Below are 24,237 nucleotides of genomic sequence, written 5' to 3'. Positions count from 1 at the left end.
CGCGCTGGTGACCATGTTGCAAAGGTGATATGTGTTTTTAATTATTATCATGTGAGGAGAGCCCGCCGATTCAGGCGCCTCGTGGTGGCGTCTTGTTAGGTGATATTCTGCATGGCACGATATGTGTTCACCAGCTGTGCATAGTGATAATGCAGCGATCAGGTGCAGCTTTGACTGCATGCTCATCATGGTTGGGGTGATCCCGTTTGTTTATATTTTTCCCCATGTCGTCATCATTTGCAGACATGCGTTCAGCACTGTGCTTTGCACATGGGTGAGTGGTGCACATGTGACAATATGTATTCCCCAGCTTTATGTTCCATTGAGGCGGCGGCTGCAGTGTGGAGTGGCACACACTGCAGGACCGCAGCACTGGCTGTGGTTAGTAGTCAGCCCCCTCTCTGCTTGATTGCGAATGTCATTCAAACTATGATGTGATTACATGTCAACCATGGCCCCCTGACAAATGCATAACTGTTGTACATGTGTAAACATGGGACCATGTCAATCAATACATGATCGACACGCGACATGCTCACCTTACCGTTGCAGCAAGGAGCTCACATAGATGGGCTCATGGCTCCAGCTTGTGGGGCAGTTGAGCAGGTCACGCTGATTTTTCTTTGTGGCTGCCAGTCAGGCTGTGACATGACGGACAGACTGTGTGGACATTGCCATCACGTGTCATGTGATGTGCCTGTCCGGATGGCTGGTGTGCTGGTTCTATGACATGCAGCTGGGCTGAGTTCTTATTTTCATCTCTGTTGTGGTGGTGTGTGTTTGCGATATGCTATGTCAGCTGTGCCTTCATGGACATGACAGCTATTCAGCTGTGCAGGCTTTGCTGACCGCGATCACACTCGACTGCGACCACCGCCCACAACATCAGCCGCACCTCGACTACAGGCTCGTGGGGGGCGGGGGACAACGACACACTCACACGCCATCTGTGCATCACACTGCAAGTCACACTGCACACTCGCATGACATTTGCATTGTGGGGAGGGGCAGCACACTCACATGCTCGGTAACACACTCGTGGGGCACTTAGACAATGTGGGGCCATTCGCGCAGGCAGCTCAAAAGTGGTCGCCTGCTCTCTGTTTTCATGCTGGCAGCATGAATAGCCTTGCCTTTTCTAAGTGCCCTGCGAGTGGTGTTGGGTGTTCGTGGGTGGCACCTGAACTCCAGCCGACTCCAGCTGAGAGTAGGTCAAATGGGCACTAGCATGGCATTTGCTGACATTCGGCCATTTGGCCATGGTTCGTACAGCTCCTCAGCAGCGGCACAATATGTCCGACCTGCTTACGACATGCCATGTGAATGCTGCAAACACGATCAGATGGCAGTGTGACCTCAAATGAGTTTCTGGCATGAGCACCATGCAAATATAGAGTGGATCTGCAGTGCGCAAATGGATGTGGTGACTACTGTATGAGGCGTTTGGGTGCTTCTTCGATTTTCCACGAGTGCCATTCACATCCTCCTTTGTGTGGCATTTTTCCTCAGTCGTGTTATGTGTGAAGGGGCCCTTAGATGTCCTCGTCTGCTGAACAATGAATGTCATTGTGTGATGTGATAATTGCCTCTTTCTCTTTATGGGTTACAAGGTGTGTTTGTGCACCAGGGCAGTTTCAGTGCCCATCTGATGAATGCATTCCTGTGGACAAAGTTTGTGATGGACACAGGGACTGTCCCTCTGGAACAGATGAAGCTGTGTGTCCAAGTAAAGGTACAAGTACACAGCAGTATTACCCATTTCAGAGCTGCCATGTAAATAATACACCATAGTCATCCAGAAAGAAATGTTTGCATGGGAATTTCTCTACTATATTTGGTTTTGTCTGTTTGTTGGTCAGATATTTAAGGTAATGTCATGCTCTTTGTGTGTGGCAGTGACCTGTGCTCCTGATCAGTTTGCCTGCAGCGATCGTACATGTGTCACCACGAATAAACTGTGTGATGGAGTGATGGACTGCCCTGGCAGAGAAGATGAGAACATAACAAACTGCTACTCTGCTGTGACACCACCAACACCCACCACCCCACCTGCACCCACTTCAGGTGATTGTCAGTGGAAAAGATTGTGTAATTGGGCAGTAACTGTCCTTATACCTGCTGTGTCAAAGTCTATCCAGTAAAGTCACTTCAGATTCCAGTATTTTCCTCCATAACAACTGCATTCTACTTGTAGATAAGTTAGAGTGATTGCAGTGTACAACAATAGTCAAAAAGTCAATCTTGCATATGTACACTCAACAAAAATATAAACGCAACACTTTTGGTTTTGCTCCCATTTTGTATGAGATGAACTCAAACATCTAAAACTTTTTCCACATACACAATATCACCATTTCCCTCAAATATTGTTCACAAACCAGTCTAAATCTGTGATAGTGAGCACTTCTCCTTTGCTGAGATAATCCATCCCACCTCACAGGTGTGCCATATCAAGATGCTGATTAGACACCATAATTAGTGCACAGGTGTGCCTTAGACTGTCCACAATAAAAGGCCACTCTGAAAGGTGCAGTTTTGTTTTATTGGGGGGGGATACCAGTCAGTATCTGGTGTGACCACCATTTGCTTCATGCAGTGCAACACATCTCCTTCGCATAGAGTTGATCAGGTTGTCAATTGTGGCCTGTGGAATGTTGGTCCACTCCTCTTCAATGGCTGTGCGAAGTTGCTGGATATTGGCAGGAACTGGTACACGCTGTCGTATACGCCGGTCCAGAGCATCCCAAACATGCTCAATGGGTGACATGTCCGGTGAGTATGCCGGCCATGCAAGAACTGGGACATTTTCAGCTTCCAAGAATTGTGTACAGATCCTTGCAACATGGGGCCGTGCATTATCCTGCTGCAACATGAGGTGATGTTCTTGGATGTATGGCACAACAATGGGCCTCAGGATCTCGTCACGGTATCTCTGTGCATTCAAAATGCCATCAATAAAATGCACCTGTGTTCTTCGTCCATAACAGACGCCTGCCCATACCATAACCCCACCGCCACCATGGGCCACTCGATCCACAACATTGACATCAGAAAACCGCTCACCCACACGACGCCACACACGCTGTCTGCCATCTGCCCTGAACAGTGTGAACCGGGATTCATCCGTGAAGAGAACACCTCTCCAACGTGCCAAACACCAGCGAATGTGAGCATTTGCCCACTCAAGTCAGTTACGACGACGAACTGGAGTCAGGTCGAGACCCCGATGTGGACGACGAGCATGCAGATGAGCTTCCCTGAGATGGTTTCTGACAGTTTGTGCAGAAAATCATGCTGGATGTGGAGGTCCTGGGCTGGTGTGGTTACATGTGGTCTGCGGTTGTGAGGCTGGTTGGATGTACTGCCAAATTCTCTGAAACGCCTTTGGAGACGGCTTATGGTAGAGAAATGAACATTCAATACATTCAATGCTCCCTCAAATCTTGCGACATCTGTGGCATTGTGCTGTGTGATAAAACTGCACCTTTCAGAGTGGCCTTTTATTGTGGGCAGTCTAAGGCACACCTGTGCACTAATCATGGTGTCTAATCAGCATCTTGATATGGCACACCTGTGAGGTGGGATGGATTATCTCAGCAAAGGAGAAGTGCTCACTATCACAGATTTGGACTGGTTTGTGAACAATATTTGAGGGAAATGGTGATATTGTGTATGTGGAAAAAGTTTTAGATCTTTGAGTTCATCTCATACAAAATGGGAGCAAAACCAAAAGTGTTGTGTTTGTATTTTTGTTGAGTGTATTTTTAGAAAGTGCAATTTTGAAAAAAGCTCATTTTGTTTTAAATTATGATTTATTTATTTAAATTTTATGTCTTCCTCCTCCTCTATTATTTCAATATAGACTTGAGGCCTTTAGCAAGTGATTGTCAGAAGTGATGAGTAACATCAACCCCACCCATTTAAACATCTGCTGATGAAAACTAGTTTAATTTGATTTAAAGAAATAAATGAATATATAAATCTATAATCAGGTTTTTTTTCTGTGATCACTATTTGCTCAGTATCTACACACTCAAGACACCCTGAAATTTGCATAATAATGCCTCAGTTACTTCGACTCAACATTAAAAGGACAGATAAGACAGACGGGCCACAGATAATTTCATAATTTTCTCCAAATTGAGTGAAACTTGGGCCACACAAGTGGTAAGCATAAAGAAGAGTACCTACTTCATAGTCTGCCTACTTTTGGTTTTTCTGGTGGGCTTGAAACCAAAATGTTAAGACGTTTCTGTGTAGGCTCTCAGTTGTCCAGGTGGTTTCCATAGTAAAGAAGCTTGAATCTTTGACTGGACTGGGTTGCTTGACGCAAGGACGTTTCGCTTCAAATCGCAGAAGCTTCCTCAGCTAAAATTCTTGCTCTGGAGGTCTGACTTCTGTCTGACTCTTGTAGAGACGAATATACAGAAACCAACAAATGCTGGAGTTTTAAACCTAACCAGACCCCTCCTACTGAGAGGCAGACTACTATAGGCTAGTGACTAAACAATAGCTCTAATTAGCAACTATTGTGCTCTAGTTAGCACTCTCCTAATGACAGGGCAGCTGTCCCTCCTAATGATGGGATGGATGCCTTTCCTGATTGCTCCCTTGATGACTCTCCTGATGACGTGAATGACTCATTACCATGAACAAAAGACTGAAACTCCTTTGACCTGAGTACCCCATTGTAAACAGGGGATAAAGCGTGTCTCAGACCCCCTACCTGGTTAAGGCTGGGTTTCAAACGTTTCACAAAGAATGCCTCCTTGACCCCTCTCTCAAACCATTTCTTCTCTCTGGCTAATATTTTAACTTCCTTGTCCTCAAACATGTGGTTAGTGTCTTTAAGGTGGAGGTGAACTGCAGACTGAGGTCCACTGGCGCCCTCTCTGCAGTGCTGTTATAGCCTTTTGTGTAAAGGTTGATTAGTCTCACCTATGTAGTGTTCGTTACAGTTTTCCTGATATCTGATAGAATACACTACATTGCTCTGTTTGTAACAAGGGATCATGTCCTTAGGGTGAACTAATTTCTGTCTCAAGGTGTTAACCGGTTTAAAGTAAACTGGGATTTTGTGCTGTCTGAAGATCCTCTGTAGTTTTTCCCCTACTCCTGCTAAATAAGGGAGAGACACTCTTCTTCTTCTTGTCTCTGTCTCCTGTCTATCTGGTCTCTCTGGGACTTCTGCACTTTGTCCAGAGACCATCGTGGATACCCACATACTGTGAGGGCTTTCCGGACACGTTGTTGTTCTTTAGCCCTTCCCTCTGCAGTTGTGGGCACCTGTAGGGCTCTGTGTTGAAGCGTCCTGATCACCCCAAGTTTGTGTTCAAGGGGGTGGTTTGAGCCAAAGAGCAGATATTGGTCAGTGTGAGTGGGTTTTCTGTAAACCCCTGTCTGGAGCTGCCTGTTCTCTCCAATCGTAACATCACAGTCCAAGAAGGATAAATGGTTGTTTCTGGCATCCTCACGTGTGAACTTGATATTGGCGTCCACCGAGTTGATGTGTTCTGTAAAGTCCTCAACTTCCTGTTGCTTGATTTTAACCCATGTGTCATCAACATATCTGAACCAGTGACTGGGAGAGATCCCCGTGAAAGATGTCAAGGCTGCCTTCTCCACTCGCTCCATGTACAGATTGGCCACAATGGGGGATACCAGAGACCCCATCGCACAACCATGAATCTGCCTGTAGTAATTCCCCCTAAACAGGAAATACGTGGTGTTGAGACAGATCTCCAAGAGTTGGCAGATGTGGTCTGGTGTGAGTTTGGTCCTTTCAAGTAGAGACACATCCTCCAGCAGTCTCTGCCTCACAGATGAGACGGCCTCAGCGGTGGGGATGCAGGTGAACAACGAAGTCACATCAAATGACACGATTGTTTCATCTGCCTCCAGCTGCAGGTTTTTCATCTTGTTCACAAAATCTTGTGTGTTCTCCACATGGTGGACTGAGTTACCCACTAGAGGAGCCAAAATCCACTTGAGGTGCTTGGCCAAATTGTACGTGATGGAATCTGTGCTACATACAATAGGCCTGAGGGGCACGTCCTGTTTGTGGATTTTGGGCAGTCCATAGATGCAGGGAGTGGCGTCCCCAGGGTACAGTCTGTAGTATGTCTGCCTGTTGATGAGTCCCTCTTTCTCCAGGTTTTGGAGGTAGCTAATGATTTTCTTCTTATAGCTGCTCGTGGGGTCTCTCTTCAGACGTTCGTATGTATTGGAGTCACTGAGCAAGTCGTTGATCTTGACCTCGTAGTCCGATGTGTTCAGGACCACCGTGCATCTGCCTTTATCCGCTAGCAGCATAAGGATGCTTTGGTCCTTTTGCAGTGCTGACAAAGCTTTCCGTTCTTCTCCTGTGATGTTGGACGGAGGAGGCTTAGCACTGTTCAGCACTGCTGTGACTCTTAGTCGGAGGTCCCCAGCTTCTGACTCTGACAAACTGTTATGTTTAATGGCTGACTCTACTGCAGTGATGTAATCTACTGTCGGTACATGTTTAGGGGTCACGGTAAAATTTAGTCCTTTAGCGAGCACATCCTTTTCTGTCTGTGTAAGAACTCTGTTGGAGAGATTCTTTACCCAATTTTCCCTGTTGTCACTAATTTGTCTGGGTGTATCTTTAAAAATACTCCCACTGAAAGTACGCCTTTTCTGCACTAAAAGGTTGTGAAACGTCCTGATTTGCCGCTCCTTACTTTTTAAATGCTCAGCCATTTGAATTTTAACTATGAACTTTGTGATCTTATTATGGGCCTCTTCCCCCACTAAAGTTTCTAACATTTTGTGCAGACTATCCAGATTATTTTGGATTCTAATTATTCTGATTCTAAGACCCAAAATCCTCCTAAGGTAACTGTGCTGGATCTTTTCTGCTGTGTGACCAGCTTCTAGTGCCTTTTGCTTCATGCATTTGGGAATAACATTGTTTTGTCTGCATCTTAGGTTAAATCTTAAGTGGTTTCAAAACAATGTTATTCCCAGTTATTAACAGTGCTAAGCCTCCTCCGTCCAACATCACAGGAGAAGAACGGAAAGCTTTGTCAGCACTGCAAAAAGACCAAAGCATCCTTATCCTGCCAGCGGATAAAGGCAGATGCACGGTGGTCCTGAACACATCGGACTACGAGGCCAAGATCAACAACTTGCTCAGTGACTCCAATACATACAAGCATCTGAAGAGAGACCCCACGAGTGGCTATAAGAAGAAAATCATTAGCTACCTCCAAAACCTGGAGAAAGAGGGACTCATCAACAGGCAGACATACTACAGACTGTACCCTGGGGACGCCACTCCGTGCATCTATGGACTGCCCAAAATCCACAAACAGGACGTGCCACTCAGGCCTATTGTATGTAGCACAGATTCCATCACGTACAATTTGGCCAAGCACCTCAAGTGGATTTTGGCTCCTCTAGTGGGTAACTCAGACCACCATGTGGAGAACACATAAGATTTTGTGAACAAGATCAAGGACCTGCAGCTGGAGGCAGATGAAACAATCGTGTCATTTGATGTGACTTCGTTGTTCACCTGCATCCCCACCGCAGAGGCCGTCTCAGCTGTGAGGCAGAGACTGCTGGAGGATGTGTCTCTACTTGAAAGGTGAAAGGACCAAACTCACACCAGACCACATCTGCCAACTCTTGGAGATCTGTCTCAACACCACGTATTTCCTGTTTAGGGGGAATTACTATAGGCAGATTCATGGTTGTGCGATGGGGTCTCCGGTATCCCCCATTGTGGCCAATCTGTACGTGGAGCGAGTGGAGAAGACAGCCTTGACGTCTTTCACGGGCATCTCTCCCAGTCACTGGTTCAGATATGTTGATGACACATGGGTTAAAATCAAGCAACAGGAAGTTGAGGACTTTACAGAACACATCAACTCGGTGGACGCCAATATCAATTTCACACGTGAGGATGCCAGAAACAACCATTTATCCTTCTTGGACTGTGATGTTATGATTGGAGAGAACAGGCAGCTACAGACAGGGGTTTACAGAAAACCTACTCACACTGACCAATATCTGCTCTTTGGCTCAAACCACCCCCTTGAACACAAGCTCGGGTGATCAGGACGCTTCAACACAGAGCCCTACAGGTGCCCACAACTGCAGAGGGAAGGGCTAAAGAACAACAACGTGTCCGGAAAGCCCTCACAGTATGTGGGTACCCACGATGGTCCCTGGACAAAGTGCAGAAGTCCCAGAGAACAAAGAGACCAGATAGACAGGAGACGGAGACAAGAAGAAGAGGAGTGTCTCTCCCTTATTTAGCAGGAGTAGGGGAAAAAACTACAGAGGATCTTCAGACAGCACAAAATCCCAGTTTACTTTAAACCGGTTAACACCTTGAGACAGAAATTAGTTCACCCTAAGGACATGATCCCTAGTTACAAACAGAGCAATGTAGTGTATTCTATCAGATGTCAGGAAAACTGTAACGAACACTACATAGGTGAGACTAAGCAACCTTTACACAAAAGGCTATACCAGCACCGCAGAGAGGGCACCAGTGGACCTCAGTCTGCAGTTCATCTCCACCTTAAAGACACTAACCACACGTTTGAGGACAAGGAAGTTAAAATATTAGCCAGAGAGAAGAAATGGTTTGAGAGAGGGGTCAAGGAGGCATTCTTTGTGAAACGTTTGAAACCCAGCCTTAACCGGTGAGGGGGTCTGAGACACGCTTTATCCCCTGTTTACAATGGGGTACTCAGGTCAAAGGAGTTTCAGTCTTTTGTTCATGGTAATGAGCCATTCACGTCATCAGGAGAGTCATCAAGGGAGCAATCAGGAAAGGTATCCATCCCATCATTAGGAGGGACAGCTGCCCTGTCATTAGGAGAGTGCTAACTAGAGCACAATAGTTGCTAATTAGAGCTATTGTTTAGTCACTAGCCTATAGCAGTCTGCCTCTCAGTAGGAGGGGTCTGGTTAGGTTTAAAACTCCAGCTTTTGTTGGCTTCTGTTTATTCGTCTCTACAAGAGTCAGACAGAAGTCAGACCTCCAGAGCAAGAATTTTAGCTGAGGAAGCTTCTGCGATTTGAAGCGAAACATCCTCGCGTCAAGCAACCCAGTCCAGTCGAAGATTCAAGCTTCTTTACTATAAAATGTGAAGACATGACATTGTTACTTTGGGAAACCCCATTTTTTCTGACATTAACGCAAGGATTTGTGCTTGAAATTCCCCTGTTGGCACAGTGTAACAAAAGCTGTTGTGTATAATGAGGCTTTGCCTTTTTTATAAAAATGTCTATAATGAACAATAGTCACAAGTAGGGTGACTCAGTGAAAAACTAATATGGGCAAAAAGCACCATAATTGTATATCAAGTGGGCCAGTCAACGGTTTACAGCAGCCAAGGCGTTCCTGACATGGTCACAAGTAAATAATGATAAACAATGCATTATAAAAAAAAGTGGAAGCAACTGTCAGTAATCTCTCCACCTTCGCTGCTTGGAATCTGTTCCAGATACGAACCGCAGTGTGGATTAATGTTCTCCATGTGGAGTAGGTTCATGTGTCTGGTTCAGTCATTGCGTGACTTGGCATAGACAGGCTGGTGCGAGTTGCCAGGTTGATCACATACTGCTGGGGGAGTGTCTTCTTTAGGTCAGGTGAGCATGAGGTAGTATGCATCTTAGATCATAGCAATAGCAGCCACCAGATGTCTGTGATGTAGGGACAGAGGTACTATGCATCTTAGATCATAGCAATAGCAGCCACCAGATGTCTGTGATGTAGGGACAGGATATTTAAGTCCAATCTAGCATGTTTTTAATTGACACCAGTGATGCATTCAAGAACCCTTAGTGTAGTTTTAGTGGCACTCATCCATAATAGTGAGGCCTATACTCCATGATGCTGTGTACATGGGTTTTGTGCACTGTGCATCTAGTTTGTTAACAACCATCCTTAAAGCTCCAAGCTTCTGTCCAGCTCTTGCTGCAGTGTTGCTGTCCATGTTGCTTGGTTCCTATGAGCCACTTATCAATAGTAACCCCTAAAACTTCCAGGTAATTTTTAAATGCCTGTTTGGTGTTGGCGAAAAAAATAGCTGATCCTGTTTGATTCTTCTTTTTAGTGATGGTCAAGGCTTTGCACTTAGGACCCTGTCACACCTTGATGATTTAGCATATGTCGATGTGTGAAAAATGTGCAGAATACTCTGGATACATCAAATACATTAATGCAACTGTCACACCTTGACGATTTAGCCAGCACATACTGACAGCCCCGTTTCAACCAAGCGGTCCAGATCGGTACTGCGTAGTATGGTGTGGGTTGGAATGGTTAAGTCCGGCTTGGTTTGTGTTTCCGCCGCCGGCAGAACCCTTTTGTTTGGCAGGCGGAACACGTAAATATTGACGAGCATGCGACTCTCGCGTGGCATCTTTTCTCCACAAAGAGACCAAACAGAGTAATTTAACATTTTTTCAATTTTATTTTATTTTTGTCTTGCTGGATCATGAGATTTATTTTCATCACGTGCAGAATGCTGAAGAATCGACTCAGGTGTGTGTAAACACTGACATGAATGAATGAGGCACTGTGACTGTTTCAACTTTTAAAATAAGTTAATTTTCTTGTCGTGGCACAAAGCACCACCATTCTCTGGTTCAGGCTGAGAAATGCACAAACCACCAAGGCACTTTTAAAAACCTATGTTTCTTCAGCCATGACAGGAAATTAAATATTTTCAGACATCGTTTTCCAAAATCAGGACGCTTTATGTGAATACATTTTTGTTAGACTGTAATAATAACTCCAACGGAAGCGACGTAACAGGTAAGATTAAGAGTTTGTATTTACTCCATGTGTGAATGGTTTTAATATTTTTAACAGTCTGAGCTGCATGAGGACTGCAGCTTTGAGCCAATCAATGGAAAGTATTTTAGAATGAATGAATGAATTAAAAGAGTAAAAAGCATAGTAACATAATATGCCAGTATGCTAGCCATATGAAAGGGAAAATAAGTGCATCTTATGTCTGGACTTGAAAGTCTCTACACAGAGAGATCATTCTACAGAACTGGGGCATAATAAGAGAAAGCTCAGTGACCCGCAGACTTTTTATTCACTTAGGGACACCATTTAGTCCTGCACCCTGAGAACACAAAGCCCGGGCCGGTATGTAGGGTTTAATTAGGTCAGCTAGGTAGGGAGATGCCAGTCCGTGAACAATTTTACAGGCTAGTAGCAGAATCTTAAAATCTGATCTCACAGGGACAGGAAGCCAATGAAGAGATGCCAAAATGGGTGTAATGTGGTTAAACTTTTTGACTCACACTTTTTGACTTTTTCATACTTCATGTCAGAAGTCTGGCAGCAGCATTTGGAGACCCTGAATGCTGGACTGCCGTAAACCAGAAAATAGAGCATTGCAGTAGTCCAATCTAGAAGAGACAAATGCATGAATCAGGGTCTCAGCATCAGCCATAGACAGGATGGGATGAATCTTTGCTATATTTTGTAAGTGGAAGAAAGCAGTCATCGTAATATCTCTAATGTGGAGGTCAAAGGACATTCAAAAAATTACTGAATAAATTTAGTAATTGACGATGTCTCTGGAACATGTGCCATTGAAATATAACAAATGTACAAACATTTACAAGCATCTAATCTTGACATTACAATGAATAGCTCAAGCACAATCAAATACTGACACAAGTTCAGTACTGGAGTCCTGAGGATCAGCATGACATCAAATAAGTAAATACATAAATCATCGTTATTTTGACAGATAATCCACCCAGTAATACAGAGAAAGAGCAGTTAAGTGACTAATTCACTGTATGGGCCTGTGAGTATTAGATGAGGATCTAACCTCAACGTTCTCTGGTCTCACTGTCTCACGTTCTCTTTCACACATTCAGTCTTTGTAGACTCATTGTCTTGCAATTTTGCTGATATTGCTTCAGCTTCAGAGGTTTGAAAGTGTTGTGAGGGGCTTACAAAATGAACAGATTTTTTTGAATGATTTATAGATTCACATCTTTTGAGAGTGATGTACGAGGTCTATTAAATAATAAACCGACCCTTTTATTTTTTTTTAACTATATGGATTTGAATGACGTGCGATTACACCAATCATGCTGGAACCCTCGTGCGCATGCGTGAGTTTTTTCACGCGTGTCGGTGATGTCATTTCCCTGTGGGCAGGCCTTGAGTGAGATGTGGTCCCGCCCTCTCGGCTGAATTCCTTTGTTTCACACGCTGCTCGAGACGGCGCGCGATGCTTTATCAACATTTTTTCTGGACCTGTGAGGAATATCCGAGTGGACACTATTCAAGAAATTAAGCTGGTTTTCAGTGAAAAGTTTAACGGCTGATGAGAGATTATGGGGTGTTTCTGTCGCTGTAAGAACTTCCCACAGAGCAGGACGTCATGCAGCGCTTCCAGGCGCCGTTGTCGGCCTGTTTCGACCTGAAAACATCTTAATTTAAGGCTTAATTCACCCAGGACGTCGTGAGAGAACAGAGAAGATTCAGAAGAGGCCGGCATGAGGACTTTATGCGGACATTCCACTGTTTAAGGACATTTTTTAATGAAAGACGTGCGCGCAAATTCGCCGAGTCGTTTCCGTGACGACTCGGCAAATCTGTGTGCGCCGCGACAGGAAAAACACCTCCGTGTTGAAAACCATTTGTAAAATTCAGGCGGCTTTTGATGGCTTTCAACAAGTGAGTAACTGAGAAATTGTTTAACAGCTTGGGCATGTTCCAACTTGCCCGTTAAGGTTTCCAACGGAGGTGTTTTTCCTATCGCGACCCCCCGCGGTTGGGTCCGGCCCGACATGCGACTCTGCCCGCACGTTCTTTCATTACAAAATGTCCGTTAACAATGGAATGTCCGAATAAACTCCTCATGCCGACTTCTTCTGAAAGTTCTCTGTTCTCTGACGACTTACTGGGTCAACAGAGCCTGAAATGTGGAAGTTTTCAACTTGAAACGGTGAGACGCTGCCGCCTCGAAGCGCAGATCGCCGTCAGGCGCCGTGGGCCGTCCTTACGGCGACACTACCAGACCAAAATCTCTCATCAGCCGTTAAAATTTTTACCGAAAACCAGCTGAATTTATCGAATGGTGTCCACTCAGTTGTGCCTTACAGTTTGAAAAAATTTTGATCAAACAAAGCAGCAGTCTCTGAGCCATTCCTAAACAATGAAAAAACGACGAGAGGGTGGGCCACTCCTCACTCAAAGACTGCCCACAGGCGAATGACGTAACCGACAGGCGTGAAAAAACTCTTGCATGCCCACAAGGGTTCAAGCATGTCTGATGTAATCACACGTGATTCAAATCCATATGGTTTTTGAAAAAAATAATAAGGTCGGATACTTTTCTAATAGACCTCATATTCTGATTTCAAACCAGTAGTTGATGCACTGCTTCATCTTTTTTACACTCGATCTTTGTAGATTTACTGCCATTTAAGATAAGATAAGATAAGACTTTATTGATATCACAATGGAGAAATTCACATTATGTCAGCTCTTAATAAACACACAAGATGAGTGCGAGTAGAAAAAATGTGCATCAAACAGCGTGTGTAAAGATAAAGCAATAATAATAATACTTGTAACAATACAATAAAATAAGAAAATGAAGCAGAAATAAAACTTTAAACTGCCCTTGTTGTCCGATAAAACGTAATTTTCTCAAATGTTGCCCAATTTATGTCTGATAAGATTATTTGTATACGTTTGTCCTTGCAGCTTGCAGATTGTATGAGTTTGGATGTGCCAGCGGTGACCAGTGTGTTCCTAAGGCCTGGCGTTGTGATGGGGAGATTGACTGTATGGATGGTAGTGATGAGGAGCAGTGTCCTGCCCCCTGCAGCCCAGGACAGGTGCCCTGTCTCAGTGGGAGTCAGTGTGTGGAATACCAGCAACTCTGTGACGGGATATCACACTGCAACGATGCTTCCGATGAAAGCATCGATAACTGTGGTCAGTTGCCTTTACAAAAACATCCTAAATGTGTTTGCCGGACATATCCAAGGGGTTTTTAACATTAAGCTGGCAATGTGCATTTATAATTAATATCAATATCAATGTGTCTACTTTGTAGGCTCTTCCCGGATACCTTCTTGTCCAGGCAGCTTCTTGTGTGACAGTCATACCTGTGTGAACATGTCACAGGTGTGTGATGGTATCCCAGATTGTCCACGGGGCAACGATGAGTTGGTGTGTGGTGAGTTCTCAAAGTTCAGTACCATGTCAAAGGAATGGGTAGAAGAAAAGATAAATGGGATGATGGGACAAACAAGAGGACTGCTTGTGAAGAAGCCCGAACAATTAACTAATATGAATTAAAAATCAGTTTTAAAGCAATACATACATTTACAGTGGTACATGGACCCCTGAAATGATCTAAATGTGCACTGAAGCGGCCAATGGATCAATCTTAATGTAATAAATCAGTTGACTTAAGTTTGTTTCACTGCCACTTCCACAGTGACAAACTCTTGTAAATGTTTAGTAGAGAATCTTTGACTGGACTGCGTTGCTTGACGTGAGGACGTTTCGCTTCAAATCGCACAAGCTTCCTCAGCTAAAATTCTTGCTCTGGAAGTCTGACTTCTGTCTGACTCTTGTAGAGAAGAATAAAACAGAAGCCAACAAAAGCTGGAGTTTTAAACCTAACCAGACACCTCCTACTGAGAGGCAGACTGCTATAGGCTAGTGACTAAACAATAGCTCTAATTAGCAACTATTGTGCTGTAGTTAGCACACCTAATGGCAGGACAGCTGTCCCTCTAATGATGGGATGGATGCCTTTCTGATGGCTCCCTTGATGACGTGAATGACTCATTACCATGAACAAAAGACTGAAACTCCTTTGACCCAAGTACCCCATTGTAAACAGGGGATAAAGTGTGTCTCAGACCCCCTCCCCGGTTAAGGCTGGGTTTCAAACGTTTCACAAAGAATGCCTCCTTGACCCCTCTCTCAAACCATTTCTTCTCTCTGGCTAATATTTTAACTTCCTTGTCCTCAAACGTGTGGTTAGTGTCTTTGAGGTGGAGGTGAACTGCAGACTGAGGTCCACTGGCACCCTCTCTGCAGTGCTGGTATAGCCTTTTGTGTAAAGGTTGCTTCGTTTCACCTATGTAGTGTTCGTTACAGTTTTCCTGACATCTGAGAGAATACACTACTTTGCTCTGTTTGTAACTAGGGATCATGTCCTTAGGGTGAACTAATTTCTGTCTCAAGGTGTTAACTGGTTTAAAGTAAACTGGGATTTTGTGCTGTCTGAAGATCCTCTGTAGTTTTTCCCCTACTCCTGCTAAATAAGGGAGAGACACTTCTCTTCTTCTTGTCTCCCTCTCCTGTCTATCTGGTCTCTTTGTTCTCTGGGACTTCTGCACTTTGTCCAGGGACCATCGTGGGTACCCACATACTGTGAGGGCTTGCCGGACACGTTGTTGTTCTTTAGCCCTTCCCTCTGCAGTTGTGGGCACCTGTAGGGCTCTGTGTTGAAGCGTCCTGATCACCCAGAGCTTGTGTTCAAGGGGGTGGTTTGAGCCGAAGAGCAGATATTGCTCAGTGTGACTTGGTTTTCTGTAAACCCCTGTCTGGAGCTGCCTGTTCTCTCCAATCGTAACATCACAGTCCAGGAAGGCTAAATGGTTGTTTCTGGCATCCTCACGTGGGAACTTGATATTGGCGTCCACCGAGTTGATGTGTTCTGTAAAGTCCTCAACTTGCTGTTGCTTGATTTTGACCCATGTGTCATCAACATATCTGAACCAGTGACTGGGAGAGATGCCTCTGAAAGACGTCAAGGCTCTCTTCTCCACTTGCTTCATGTACAGATTGGCCACAATGGGGGATACCGGAGACCCCATCGCACAACCATGAATCTGCCTGTAGTAATTCCCCCTAAACAGGAAATACGTGGTGTTGAGACAGATCTCCAAGAGTTGGCAAATGTGGCCTGGTGTGAGTTTGGTCCTTTCAAGTAGTGACACATCCTCCAGCAGTCTCTGCCTCACAGCTGAGACGGCCTCAGCAGTGGGGATGCAGGTGAACAACGATGTCACATCAAATGACACCATAGTTTCATCTGCCTCCAGCTGTAGGTCCTTGATCTTGTTCACAAAATCTTGTGTGTTCTCCACATGGTGGTCTGAGTTACCCACTAGAGGAGCCAAAATCCACTTGAGGTACTTGGCCAAATTGTACGTGATGGAATCTGTGCTACATACAATAGGCCTGAGTGGCACGTCCTGTTTGTGGATTTTGGGCAGTCCATAGATGCACTGAGTGGCATCCCCAGGGTACAGTCTGTCTGCCTGTCGATGAGTCCCACTTTCTCCAGGTTTTGGAGGTAGCTAATGATTTTCTTCTTATAGCCGCTCATGGGGTCTCTCTTCAGACATTCTACGACCCAAAATCCTCCTAAGGTAACTGTGCTGGATCTTTTCTGCTGTGTGACCTGCTTAGGAGGATTTTAGGAGGATTTTGGGTCTTAGAATTAGAAGGCATCATTTTAAAATATTAGACCTCCAAAATAATCTGGATAGTCTGCACAAAATGTTAGAAACCTTAGTGAGGGAAGAGGCCCATAATAAGATCACAAAGTTCATAGTTAAAATTCAAATGGCTGAGCATTTAAAAAGTAAGGAGCGGCAAATCAGGAAGTTTCACAACCTTTTAGTGCAGAAAAGGCGTACTTTCAGTGGGAGTATTTTTAAAGATACACCCAGACAAATTAGTGATAACAGGGAAAATTGGATAAAGAATCTCTCCAACAGGGTTCTTACACAGACAGAAAAGGATGTGCTCACCAAAGGACTAAATTTCTCAGTGACCCCTAAACATATTCCCACAGTAGATTACATCACTGCAGTAGAGTCAGCCATTAAACATAACAGTTTGTCAGAGTCAGAAGCTGGGGACCTCCGACTAAGAGTCACAGCAGTGCTGAACAGTGCTAAGCCTCCTCCGTCCAACATCACAGGAGAAGAACGGAAAGCTTTGTCAGCACTGCAAAAGGACCAAAGCATCCTTATCCTGCCAGCGGATAAAGGCAGATGCACGGTGGTCCTGAACACATCGGACTACGAGGCAAGATCAACAACTTGCTCAGTGACTCCAATACATACAAGCGTCTGAAGAGTTGCTAATTAGAGCTATTGTTTAGTCACTAGCCTATAGCAGTCTGCCTCTCAGTAGAAGGGGTCTGGTTAGGCTTAAAACTCCAGCTTTTGTTGGCTTTTGTTTTATTCTTCTCTACAAGAGTCAGACAGAAGTCAGACTTCCAGAGCAAGAATTTTAGCTGAGGAAGCTTCTGCGATTTGAAGCGAAACGTCCTCGCGTCAAGCAACCCAGTCCAGTCGAAGATTCAAGCTTCTCTACTATGGATACCACCTGGACAACTGAGAGCATACACAGAAATCTTGTAAATGTTCAAAGATTGGAATGAGGCTCTTCTGAGATGAGTAAATATTGTAACCCATATACAGTTGTATGTAAAAGTTTGGGCACCCCTGGTAATTTCCATAAGTTTTCTTCATAAATCATTGGTTATTTGGATCAGCAGTTTCAGTTAAATTAGCTTTAGTTAGCTTCCAATGAGAGTCTGGATTTTGGTTGAAGGTATTTTGGACCATTCTTCTTTACAAAACATCTCCAGTTCAGTCAGGTTTGTTGGTTTCTGAGCATGGACAGCCCGCTTAACATCACACCACAGATTTTCAATAATATTCAGGTCTGGGGACTGAGATGGCCATTCCAGAATGTTGTACTTGTTCCTCTGCATGAATGCCTTCGTAGATTTTGAGCAGTGTTGAGGGTTGTTGTTCAGCCCCTGCGCAACTTCAACTTTGTCACTGATTCATGAACATTGTTCTCAAGAATCTGCTGATATTGACTGGAATCCATGTGACCCTCAACTTTAACAAGATTCCCAGTACCTGCACTGGCCACACAGCCCCATAGCATAATGGAACACCTCCAAATTTTACTGTAGGTAGCAAGTGTTTTTCTTGGAATGCTGTGTTCTTTTTTTAATCATTTAATCTGCCCCTTGTTATGTCCAAATAACTCAATTTTAGTTTCATCAGCCCACAGCACCTTATTCCAAAATGAAGCTGGCTTGTCTAAATGTGCTTTAGCATACCTCAAGCGACTCTGTTTGTAGAATAGAATAGAATAGAATGCGTGTAATTGTCATTATACAATGTACAGCGAGATTAAAAGCCAACTCCAAAATCAGTGCAGGCAAGTAAGAAAGAAAAGCAGTAATATCAAATAATAAGTATCAAAAAATATATATACTATGTAAACATTAGAAGGTAAGGTGCACAGTCCTGGATGGTATGTACATTGCAGAATAAGTATTTTATTATATACATTGTTAAAAATTATAAATATTGTACATTATGGGATGGAATGTTGCACATTATTGTCAGTGCATACAGGAATTCAGGATGGTTACCACTTTGGGGAAGAAACTGTTTTTGAGTCTGTTTGTTCTGGTCTTAATACACCTGTAGCGCTTCCCTGAGGGCATCAGGTAAAACAGTTCAAAGCCAGGGTGGGAGCTGTCTTTAGTGATGTTTAGGGCTCTGCTGAGGCAGCGGGAGCTGTAAATGTCCATCAGGGAGGGGAGAGGGCAGCCAGTGATCTTTTAGGCTGTCTTTACGACTCTCTGGAGCCTCTCCCTGTCTGCCGTACCATACTGTGATGCAGTATGTCAGCAGGCTATGAACGGATGCTCGATAGAAGGTCAGTAGCAGGTTGGAGTCTAACTAGCTCTCAGGAAGTGTAGCCGCTGCTGAGCCTTCTTGGTGACTGCTGAGATTCACAGACCAGGAGATATCATCGGAGATGAGGATACCGAGAAACTTGAAGGTGTGAACACCCTCTCCACATGCTCACCATTGATGATAAGGGGGGGCTGGGTCAATGCTGTGCTTCCTGTAGTCAATGATGATTTCTTTGGTTTTCTTGGTGTTCAGTGCGAGGTTATTCTCTGAACACCAGGCTGCCAGCTTCAGGACCTCCTCTCTATAAGCTGTCTCATTACCCTTAGAGATGAGTCCAACCACAGTGGTGTCATCAGCAAACTTGACGACCAGGTTGTTTTGGTGTGCTGAACTGCAGTCGTAGGTGCAGAGGCAGTATAGGAGGGGCTCACCACACAGCCCTGTGGGGAGCCGATGCTCAGCGTACTGGTGGAGGAGAGGTAGGCGCCAAGTCTCACAGTCTGGGGCCGGTTGGTCAGAAAGTCCTTGATCCAGGCACATGTGAGGGGGGAGGCTGAGAATGGCCAGTTTTGTAGTGAGAATGTCCGGGATTATTGTATTGAAGGCTGAACTGTAATCCACAAAGAGCATCTGAATGTAGCTCTGGTGCTGCTCCAAGTGGCTCAGTGAAGAGCTACGGCGATGGCATCCTCCATGGATCTGTTCGCATGGTATGCAAACTGGTAATGGTCAAAGTCTTAAGGAAGATAGACCTTGATGTGCTGGAGAACTAGTCTCTCGAAGCACTTCATGACTACCGGAGTAAGGGCCACCGGACGATAATCATTCAGGCTGGTGGTGGAAGATGTCTTTGGCACAGGTATTATTGTGGTTGCTTTGAGGCAGGACGGGATAACTGCCTGGTCCAGAGAGAAGTTGAAGATCCTGCTGAAGGTGGGGGCAAGCTGGTAGGCGCACGCTCTGAGCACCTTGTCAGGTTCTCCGTCTAGGCCGGCGGCTTTCTTAGGATTCACTGCCAGGAGCACCCATCTGACCTCATGCTCCTGTACAGTAATTGGAGTGGAGCAGGAAAGCGGTGTGGGGTGGGGGTGGGGGCAGAGCTTTAGCAGATGAGTGCTGCTGGGATGTATCAAAATGGGCAAAGAAGCAGTTTAGCTCCTCTGCCAGTGGCGCACTCAGGTCTCCTGATGGCACATCACAGTTTAGCTCCTCTGCCAGTGGCGCACTCAGGTCTCCTGATGGCACATCACTGCCCGTGAAGTTTGTGATGTCTTTTATGCCCTGCCACACCTCCTGTGTGTTGTTGCTGGCCAGGTGGGGCTCTATGCGCAACCTGTGGTCCTCTTTGTGCCCTTCTCACTCCTCTTTTCAGGTTAGCTCTAGCAGCGCTGTACGCCAGACCTGAAGGCTGCGTTTCTGGTTTGGGAAGACCCGGATGCTTCTGGTGTGTATGCAGAAAAAGCTTACTCTGCTTTACAACATCATACAGTATCTCTTTGTGCAAAGTGCTCTGTATAGTTGAATGATGCACTGAGACACTATCTGCAGTAAGATCATGTTGTAGGTCTTTGGAGCAGGTCTGTGGCTTGACTATGGCTGTTCTCACCATCCTTCGGTTCAGCTTAGCTGAGATTTTTCTTGGCCTGCCACTTTGGGCCTTAACTAGTACTGTGCCTGTGGTCTTCCATTTTCTCACTATGTTCCTCACATTGGATACTGACAGCTGAAGTCTTTGAGATGGCTTTTTATATCCTTCCCCTAAACCATGATGTTGAACAGTCTTTGTTTTCAGGTGGTTTGAGAGGTGTTTAGAGGCTCCCATGTTGCCACTCATTAGAAGAGATGCAAAAAGAGGAAGCATTTGCAAATGGCCACCTTAAATACCCTTTCTCATGACTTGATTCACCTGTATAAGGAGCTCAAGGGTCAGTGAGCTTACCAAACCAATTTTGTGTTCCAATAGTGTTAAATGTATTAAAATCAATAAAATGACAAGGGTGCCCAACTTTATGCACCTGCCCAATTTTGTTGAAATAATTATTGCACACTTTCTTTAAATACAAGAAACTTCATTTCACTTCTCAAATATCATTGTGTTTGGATGCTATATGATATATTTAACTGGAATTTCTGATCCAAACAACCAATGATTTATAAAAATATGAAAATAATGAAAATTATCAGGGGTGCCCAAACTTTTGCATACAGCTGTATCTAGACATGCATATTGTTTTATAAGGAAGAGATGCACATCCCTACCCTGAATTTGTTCAGGGTAGGGATTCCAGTTATAATCTGATTTCAATTATAATCAGAAGCCAGCTAAGGATGAATGAAAGTTTGCAAAGGAAGAATCAACTAAGGAAAAGAAGTAAATGCATGACAAAGGAAGGAAGTAATGAAATAAGAAAACAAAAATACACTGCACTGTTCAGTCTCCATATGTTAAGTCTGATGGTGAGTGATCATTTTTCATTTCTGATTCTTTTTCTGTCTTTATGTTGTTTTACAATTGGAAAAAGCTATCTCTCCAGTTCTTCCTGTTAGTAACACCACCATCACCTGTCCTGAATTCACCTGTATGGATGGATCCTGTGTCCCCTTCAATGTGGTATGTATTGGGGTATTTATGTGAGGACTGACACAGAAGCAATATCTAAAATGATAAACATTGTGGGTTTGTTGGAGGGAGATTAAATAGAGGCTGAGCTCATCATCCACCAGTAATTTGATAAATCACTGTACTGTCAAGTAATTGAAGGAATTTAAAAAAATCTGTTCAAAAATTTTGACCTATTTTGTCTCACTTCATTGGAAAAGTTTTGAAGAAAATCAATTTTGTCCATTTCAGTTTCACAGTTTTGAAACAGTCATATTTTCTATTTCCACTCTATTACCCAGGTGTGTAATGATGTGGCAGATTGCCCACTCTCCCCACTAGCACCACTAAGGGGCCCCACAGATGAGGAGGGGTGTAGGACCTGGGGACCCTGGGGTCCCTGGAGCCCATGCAGTACTTCATGTGGAATGGGATTTATGACTCGATATAGATCTTGCCCTCCAGGAGGTCCATTACACCACTGTTATGGCCAGGATGTTGAGAAACAGCAATGCTTCAACACCACATGCCCTGGTATGCAGTTGAAGAATAAATAAATAAATAAATTTGTTTCAGCATCCTCTCATCATTTTTTTTTCTTGAGTGTTATGGTAATCTAACAATGAATCGAACTTTGTGGGAAAATTGAAGCTCAGTATTGAGGGTGAAAATAGACAATTTGGTCTGAATGTTTGATGCTCTTCTTCTTTTCTCTTTCATGTTGGACATACACATTGTGTTTTTAATTCCAAAATGTGTTGGATCTGTCTTCTGATGCAGTGGATGGTCAGTGGCTGCCTTGGGGGAGCTGGTCAAACTGCTCGAGTGGTTGTGGCGGTGTGCAGGTCAGGCATAGAGGCTGCAACCTTCCTCGCTATGGAGGGAGAGATTGTACTCAACTCACTGGACCATTCAACCTTGCAATGGAAATCAGTAAGAGTCCTCTATAAAAATCAAGACTACCTCTGTGTGTCACTGATGCTCCACACAGAAATGATTTTTGACTAAATCTGCCTGAATAACAAAACTATTCTGAAATAGTGTCATGAAAACATGAAACCAGTTGTTTTCATCTCATCTATCTCATGTATCATGGTTATTTCAGAGCTTCTAAAATCTTCAAGGTAAACATTATTCACTCTATCCAAAAGGCAGTGATGCAGGGGTGCACAATGTGCTTTAACACATAACTCCTACAACTTTTCTAAAATCAATGGATGAATGGTCTTTGTTCAGATACAACTAAAAAGATTCACAGATCATCAAAATGTATGATGATAATATATACAGTAGTGTTCAGAATAATAGTAGTGCTATGTGACTAAAAAGATTAATCCAGGTTTTGAGTATATTTCTTATTGTTACATGGGAAACAAGGTACCAGTAGATTCAGTAGATTCTCACAAATCCAACAAGGCCAAGTATTCATAATATGCACACTCTTAAGGCTATGAAATTGGGCTATTAGTAAAAAAAAAAAAGTAGAAAAGGGGGTGTTCACAATAATAGTAGCATCTGCTGTTGACGCTACAAACTCAAAACTATTATGTTCAAATTGCTTTTTTAGCAATCCTGTGACTCATTAAACTAGTATTTAGTTGTATAACCACAGTTTTTCATGATTTCTTCACATCTGCGAGGCATTAATTTTGTTGGTGTGGAACCAAGATTTTGCTCGTTTACTAGTGTGCTTGGGGTCATTGTCTTGTTGAAACACCCATTTCAAGGGCATGTCCTCTTCAACATAAGGCCTCTTCAAGTATTTTGACATATCCAAACTGATCCATGATACCTGGTATGCGATATATAGGCCCAACACCATAGTAGGAGAAACATGCCCATATCATGATGCTTGCACCACCATGCTTCACTGTCTTCACTGTGAACTGTGGCTTGAATTCAGAGTTTGAGGGTCATCTCATAAACTGTCTGTGGCCCTTGGACCCAAAAAGAACAATTTTACTCTCATCAGTCCACAAAATATTCCTCCATTTCTCTTTAGGCCAGTTGATGTGTTCTTTGGCAAATTATAACCTCTTCTGCACGTCTTTTATTTAACAGAGGGACTTTGCGGGGGATTCTTGCAAATAAATTAGCTTCACACAGGTGTCTTCTAACTGTCACAGCACTTACAGGTAACTCCAGACTGTCTTTGATCATCCTGGAGCTGATCAATGGGTGAGCCTTTGCCATTCTGGTTATTCTTCTATCCATTTTGATGGTTGTTTTCCGTTTTCTTCCACGCGTCTCTGTTTTTTTTTTTGTTGTCAATTTTAAAGCATTGGAGATCATTGTAGATGAACAGCCTATAATTTTTTGCACCTGCGTATAGGTTTTCCCCTCTCCAATCAACTTTTTAATCAAACTACGCTGTTCTTCTGATCAGTGTCTTGAACGTCCCATTTTCCTCAGGCTTTCAAAGAGAAAAGCATGTTGAACATGTGCTGGCTTCATCCTTAAATAGGGGACACCCGATTCACACCTGTTTGTTCCACAAAATTGACAAACTCACTGACTGAATGCCACACTACTACAATTTCATAGCCTTAAGAGTGTGCGTATCATGAATGCTTGGTCTTGTTGGATTTGTCAGAATCTACTGGTACCTTGTTTCCCATGTAACAATAAGAAATATACTCAAAACCTGGATTAATCTTTTTAGTCACATAGCACTACTACAACCCCTGGCAAAAATTATGGAATCACCGGCCTCGGAGGATGTTCATTCAGTTGTTTAATTTTGTAGAAAAAAAGCAGATCACAGACATGACACAAAACTAAAGTCATTTCAAATGGCAACTTTCTGGCTTTAAGAAACACTATAAGAAATCAAGAAAAAAAGATTGTGGTAGTCAGTAACGGTTACTTTTTTAGACCAAGCAGAGGAAAAAAATATGGAATCACTC

General features: G+C 43.8%; 1 protein-coding gene across 1 annotated transcript in view; it reads left to right on the top strand.

Moving 5' to 3' along the window:
• scospondin (subcommissural organ spondin) overlaps nucleotides 1-24,237 on the top strand; it is an 852,118-nt gene that overhangs the window by 152,404 nt on the left and 675,477 nt on the right. The window contains 8 exon segments of the mRNA XM_034168739.1: nucleotides 1,611-1,732; nucleotides 1,897-2,064; nucleotides 13,733-13,966; nucleotides 14,088-14,210; nucleotides 17,268-17,273; nucleotides 21,255-21,343; nucleotides 21,634-21,865; nucleotides 22,112-22,264. Coding sequence (XP_034024630.1) covers nucleotides 1,611-1,732; nucleotides 1,897-2,064; nucleotides 13,733-13,966; nucleotides 14,088-14,210; nucleotides 17,268-17,273; nucleotides 21,255-21,343; nucleotides 21,634-21,865; nucleotides 22,112-22,264 — 1,127 coding nt within the window.

Source organism: Thalassophryne amazonica, chromosome 1 (assembly GCF_902500255.1).
Source record: "Thalassophryne amazonica chromosome 1, fThaAma1.1, whole genome shotgun sequence".
Taxonomy (NCBI): Eukaryota; Metazoa; Chordata; class Actinopteri; order Batrachoidiformes; family Batrachoididae; genus Thalassophryne; species Thalassophryne amazonica.
The sequence above is the reverse complement of the archived record's forward strand: the minus strand, read 5'-3'. Positions and strand labels throughout refer to the sequence as shown.